At 28.0% G+C, this 5,896-nt stretch overlaps 1 protein-coding gene across 2 annotated transcripts in view; it reads right to left on the reverse strand.

Moving 5' to 3' along the window:
- The window catches only part of LOC107448403 (C3G guanyl-nucleotide exchange factor), a 56,126-nt gene extending 52,929 nt beyond the window's left edge, over positions 1-3,197 (reverse strand). Inside the window, exons 1-2 of one of the 2 annotated variants that reach the window (XM_043042948.2) lie at positions 3,067-3,197; positions 1,644-1,804 (exon numbers count right to left, since the gene is read on the reverse strand). In XM_043042948.2, the coding sequence (XP_042898882.1) occupies positions 1,644-1,804; positions 3,067-3,088 (183 nt within the window). In that variant the 5' untranslated portion in view covers positions 3,089-3,197. Of the gene's footprint in view, positions 1-1,643; positions 1,805-2,846; positions 2,896-3,066 lie in introns of those variants that run through there. The other variant, XM_043042947.2, reaches the window with a different exon arrangement.
- Positions 3,198-5,896: the final 2,699 nt, after the last annotated feature.

Below are 5,896 nucleotides of genomic sequence, written 5' to 3' on the forward strand. Positions count from 1 at the left end.
AGCTCTCCTACATCCAATGATTTCCAGTTTTCACACAAATTTTAATTTATTAGATTTTAATTTAATTGATTTTAGTTTAGATTTCTATTTCGTAGAATGCTTGGAAAAATGAAAATTTATCTACAAAATATAATTCAAAAAAAAAAAAAAAAATTCCAATAAATCTAAAGAAAAAACATCTCTGTTTAGAAATCACTTTATTAATAAACTTCTGTTTCATTTTAAGAGCATTAAAATTTGTCAAGAAAATCAAGTTAATAAAACCATATTATTTGGCCACATTTGCACTTTTCAAACAATGGGAGACATTTTCATCCAACTCAGCATATATCCTTGTTTAGTTCAATGCAATTTGAATTTCTGACCCAAAAAAAGTTTTTTTTTATTGCTGAAAATTAACATATGTTCTATTCTAAATTTGAAAATGCAAAACATTTTTGTCAGCAAGCAGTTTATTGCTAGACCTAATGGTAGTGAAATATGTGATATCCCATCCAATGATTTCCAGTTCTCCCTGCAATGCACCCAAGTTTTATCTTAAAAAAATACACTGTGTATTGGTAACATATTTATTAACTCTATGATAACACTAATGAAAGCAAAATTACAGGAAGAACAAAATGATTTTGATTTCAATTCAAGGCAGGGTCTCTCACTCCAAAAATTTTGAAGAAAGTGCGCCCTTTGCACCATCTCTTAGCATTATTCAGAAATACAAAAATAATTGCGAGATTTAAAGAGACATGCAAGTAGAGACGAATTCAATTTCAATTATGCAATTTTTCTCTTTGTCACATAGCATGCAATGGTGACCATACAGGTAAAAAAACTTCAAACTTATGAGATGCATTGCCGACAGAGATGGGGTTAAAACTACTCAGAAATGTACATTTTTGGGATGGAGTATCCCTAAAACTAAGTTGAAATTAAAATAATTAGGTTACATTCAAATAACTAGATTAAAAGAAAGCTTAATAGGTTAAAGATATAGTTTAGTTGAGCCAGATGCAGTGATGTTGTGCCAAACCCATACAAAAATTTAATTATGGATAATCAATATAACAAAATCAAATGGTTATATGTCTTATGCAACAGCAAACTGGATCACAATGACACAATTTTATTTTCAAGTTTGACTTGAAGGCAATTTTTGCGATCAATAGTAAATATTTGTTTGTTCAAATTTCTATCAATTGACTGATTCAGCATTGCACCCTCTATTAAAAAATGAACTATAAACATTCCCTCTTTAGAACGGTACTGTTATTCAGCATAGGCTGACACTGTTATTGGAACAAGGGTATTTTCCTTTCTAAATAATGTCCCAGCAAACTCCGTACATAGTACTTTCAGTCTACAGGTAGAGAGATCACCGGTTGACGGTTGTGGCACTTTTATAACAGATTGGCTGAATATACATTGATTTCTATTCAACAAATACTTTAGGGAATACAATAATAATCTAATTTTTTCTGCAAGTCTTACAGAAGCTTATATTTTGATAGTATTTAGACATTTTGTATTTTATTAAAAAAGTTTTGATTTTTTTTTTTTACACAAGACCAAAGTTTGATTGATTGATTGATTTGAAGGATTGATTTTAGGACATAAAATATTATTAAAATAGCATAAAAGAAACATACCTTTTTTGGTTCATCTTGGACTTCCGGAACAGTTTTGGTTTTATTTTTTTTACATGGTGAAGCAGCAACAGAAGGACTTCTGATTTGATTAATTCTACCCAAAAAGTCTTCTTTAAAAGACCTTGCTCGGCGTGCAAGTCGTCCACCACGTGAAAGAGTTTCTATTAATATTTTAACAAGTTAAAACATCATTTTATAGCAAAAAAAGTAAAAAATTAAATCTTTTCAAATCTTCTAAAAATTATGTATCTTAATGCCATATTTTTAAGCATTTAATATTAAATACATTATGTGTTTTTTTAATGTATTAGAAGTTTTAAACACAAGAAATAAAATCATCATTCTGATATTCATAAATATTTGTAACATTTAAGAAACAAATAATTTCAAATGCCGATGAAACAAGACTAACAAGTCATTAATCATAACAAATTATTAAAATGTTTCAATATTTATACATTTTGTATAAACTTGTCCTGTCATTATATGTTTATTTAAGCTAAAAACAGTTAAACCAAGATATGAAATTGAAAAATCTACTAAAAATTTGTCTAAAAACAAAGTTATACAAATATTAATTTTTAGATTTAACCAGTTTCTTACACTTGTTAGTTTTTCTCACTCATAGCAGGTTTTACTATAAAAAAAATTAGTATCTGAGGCTCAAAGCCAACTTAGGATAAAGAATCCAAATTCAAAACACAAATGAAAAGAACCAATAAAATGGACCCAAATAGAAATGACCGTTTAGAATTTCAGTCTTTTTCACTTAAAATAATGAGACAATCAGTATATGATCAATTATTTATGTATCATGCATATTTTTTTTGTCGCTTGCTATGCCATCTGCTATGTCTGCATCAATCACAAAAGGGTTAAAGTACACGCCTAAAAGAAGTTAATTTGAAATCGTTTAAGCATCTAGAGAATAAAGATAATTTTCAAAAATAACAAGAGAGTTATATTTTGAAAACAAAACGGGGGAAAAAAGTAATAATATTTACATCACCAGAAGTGACTCATCCCAGAAAAAATAAACATATTTCCTCACAGTACAAATAAAATTTATAAAGAAAACCAGCATTTCACTAATATATTGCAACACACGAAATACACGAAAGCAAGCTTTAGAAAAAGCTGGAAACTAAAAAGCAAAGAATTGTCAGGAAGAAATATCTAAGTCATGAAAATGGGGTGTTCAACCTCTTTCACATTGGCCCATAAGAAAAGCCCCCATTTACTTCAACAAGTTTTAATATTTTTTATATCTTAAGTTTTGAGAGCAAATAAATAATTCAATATATAATAATATTTATTTAATATTTAACAAGCTTTTAAGTTACAGGAAATTTGACCATATTCTTCAAAGTAAGATGGTTGAAAATAACAATCTCAAAAAAAAGAAACTACTGAACAAACATACCAGATTTAATATGTTTTGACATAACTAAATTAATGTTTACATTTATAAGAATATAAGTTTAGTTTATCGGTTTCGCATTTGTATGCCTATTTCTGTTAGCACGAAGTTAAGACTTAAGAACCACATGAAACCTTCATAGCTGAGGTAAATATCTAATGGGGCAGTTCAACAATAGATGGCGCAACCATAAAAAAGTGCGTGATAATGCAATAAACATCTGACTTTTAACAAAATAAGTAAATGCTTCTCAGCAGAGACAAAGTACAAAAATATTAAGGGAAAATACCTTTTACTACATTTATCCAATGATTAGGAATTGCTACTGCATATTAATATAAATTAAAAGAAAGGGTTACGTTATTCTGCTACGTAAAAGTAAGGTTAACGCAGCACTAATTTATATTTGTACATAATTATATAGTTGTACATTGAAAAAGTTAAATAATAATACATGCCATTAGACTAATAAATAATAAGACATACGGTCACTTCAGTACAATGAATGCTGTTTCCTAAAGCAGACGAAACTGCAGGGAAGAATTGGACTAAACCGGGTTACAGGATAAAACCAGAAATCAGATTTTTTGGACGAATTATTGTAGCTTTTATTAGAAAACGCTTGAAACTAGTTGCAGAAAGGCTCTTATTTGGAAATGAATGAAAAACCAAGCAAGCTGTTTTTTGTCGAAGCTTATGTTTCTTCTAATTGCTTAAAAGTTTATTTTAATTTGGTTCACTATCTGATTACCCCTTTTTATTCATTCTCTATTCATCTAAACCTATAGGAAAATAAAAAATAAAAACCTTTTCGCAATTCAAATTTTAAATGTAAAAGAAGAAAAAAATTGATTTGTTAAACGTTTCTATATGCTAATAAAATATTCACGTAATTTTGAGTACAAAATCTACATTGAATGAATTAAACATATACACAACTAAGTTGTACGTCATTTTTAAATGCAGTTGTATAAAATTTCAAAAATATAATTATATCACAGTTTTCCCTGTTATTGAATTTATTTTTTTTTTTAAAAATATTTTAAGCTATATAAAAAGTTTCATACTTTAACTGAAATTGTCTCCAGATATATAATTTTTTTGTCGATCACAAGAGATTCTGTTTTTCATAATAAATTATTGTATTTACAAATTAAGAATTGAAGCAATACAAAATACAAAAAATTTCAAATTGAACGGAAAAGAAAATCATTAATATACCATATGTGTTTTAATCATAATAAAATTGATTTAAGGTAAATCCCGTATAAACCCTATGTGGATTGAAATGCATTGAAATACAATATTTTAAAAAAGATCCCTTTAGTAGAATAAAAATAAGGTTTAAACTGGACATCCAAGAAAAAATGTTCTAACCTGGAGCAAACCACCGTCTTGTTTCCCTTAACAACCTAGTATTGGGTAAAAAAATGCATTACCCGATACGTCAGGTTGACAAGAGGGGTAGAAAAAGGGTGAGAAGTAAATACAGCTAAGCTAGAGAGATAATGTTTATAATATAAATTTTTACGCTGAATCGAATGAGACTAAACATTAGACGATAAAACTGGAGCTAATAGTTTAAAAGTTAAATGGTTTTTATATTATAAAAGGTATAATTTGTGACTATCTATTCTCGAACCTGACATTATGTTATCTAGACATGTAAAGTATTGTTAAGCCCGTATATCCCGTATATGCCCGTTTGTCTACAGAATAAATGCCATAACTTCTTTTTCGAATGATTAGCGGAAACATTTGAATGTAAAGTGTGCAAAATAAAGGAGTGAACACCATAAATAACTTTTGATCTAATGATAGGATTTTCACTTACTAAGACTCAATCGTAATAGCTTGAGGGTCTAACTTTAAATATGCTAGCTAATTGATCAGTGCAGATGATATTTCAAGTTACGAAATAGGGTACAAAAACGTACTTTCTCTAAAAAATTTGCATTTTTTTCAACGTACTAATATTTTTTACCCTTAAAATGGGGAGGGGGGAATAGCCGCAATTTAAAAAATATGGCCCCAATTGCTTAGGCAGGATGAGAGTAATTGAAAGGAAGAGCAATAGGCCCCTTTATGTTCATTTTATTTTTTGTGCTTCTTGCATATTTTGCCATATCTCCAGGGTTTGTTAAGCAAATTGAAACATTTGTACACACAATTATAAAATTCATTTATTTAAAGATAATTCAGCGCAAAAAATAATTTATAATTATTATTTAGTGTTTTTTATTACTTTATTTAACAATAGTCTGAAAATTTTTGAATTGTAAAATACACAAATTTTTTCATTAGTTTAAATAATGTAATTTTAAATGACAGAATACAAAATTTGAAAGTGATCATTTGAATAGTTTCTGAATTATCAAATGTTTAAAAAGTTGTACATTTAAAATTTGATTTATTATAATCTACTTAACTGGTTTCGTTCAAATCTTGCATTATGTCATTTAAAATTACATTTCTAAAAATGATGTAAAAATTTATGCACCTTACACTTCTAAACTTTTTTGACCATTATTATATTAGTAATAAATAAATATTAAAAATTTATTTATTCATTTATTTGCATTGGATTATCTTTGGTGAGTCAGTTTTGTTATCGTGTGTAAGAATTTTTCAATTAGCTTAAAAAGTTTTCGAAATAGGTCAAAATACACAAAACGTGAAATTAACAGAATGGATTCTAAGGTTTCGACTGCTCTCCTAGCCAAACTATTGGGGTCATATTCTACTGATCGAGGCTAACTCGATATTTTGAGGGTCAAGAATCTGAATCCGAAGAAAAAGAGAGTATATTCATTCAGAGGAAGTACGTTTTTGT

Source organism: Parasteatoda tepidariorum, chromosome X1, assembly GCF_043381705.1.
Source record: "Parasteatoda tepidariorum isolate YZ-2023 chromosome X1, CAS_Ptep_4.0, whole genome shotgun sequence".
Taxonomy (NCBI): domain Eukaryota; kingdom Metazoa; phylum Arthropoda; class Arachnida; order Araneae; family Theridiidae; genus Parasteatoda; species Parasteatoda tepidariorum.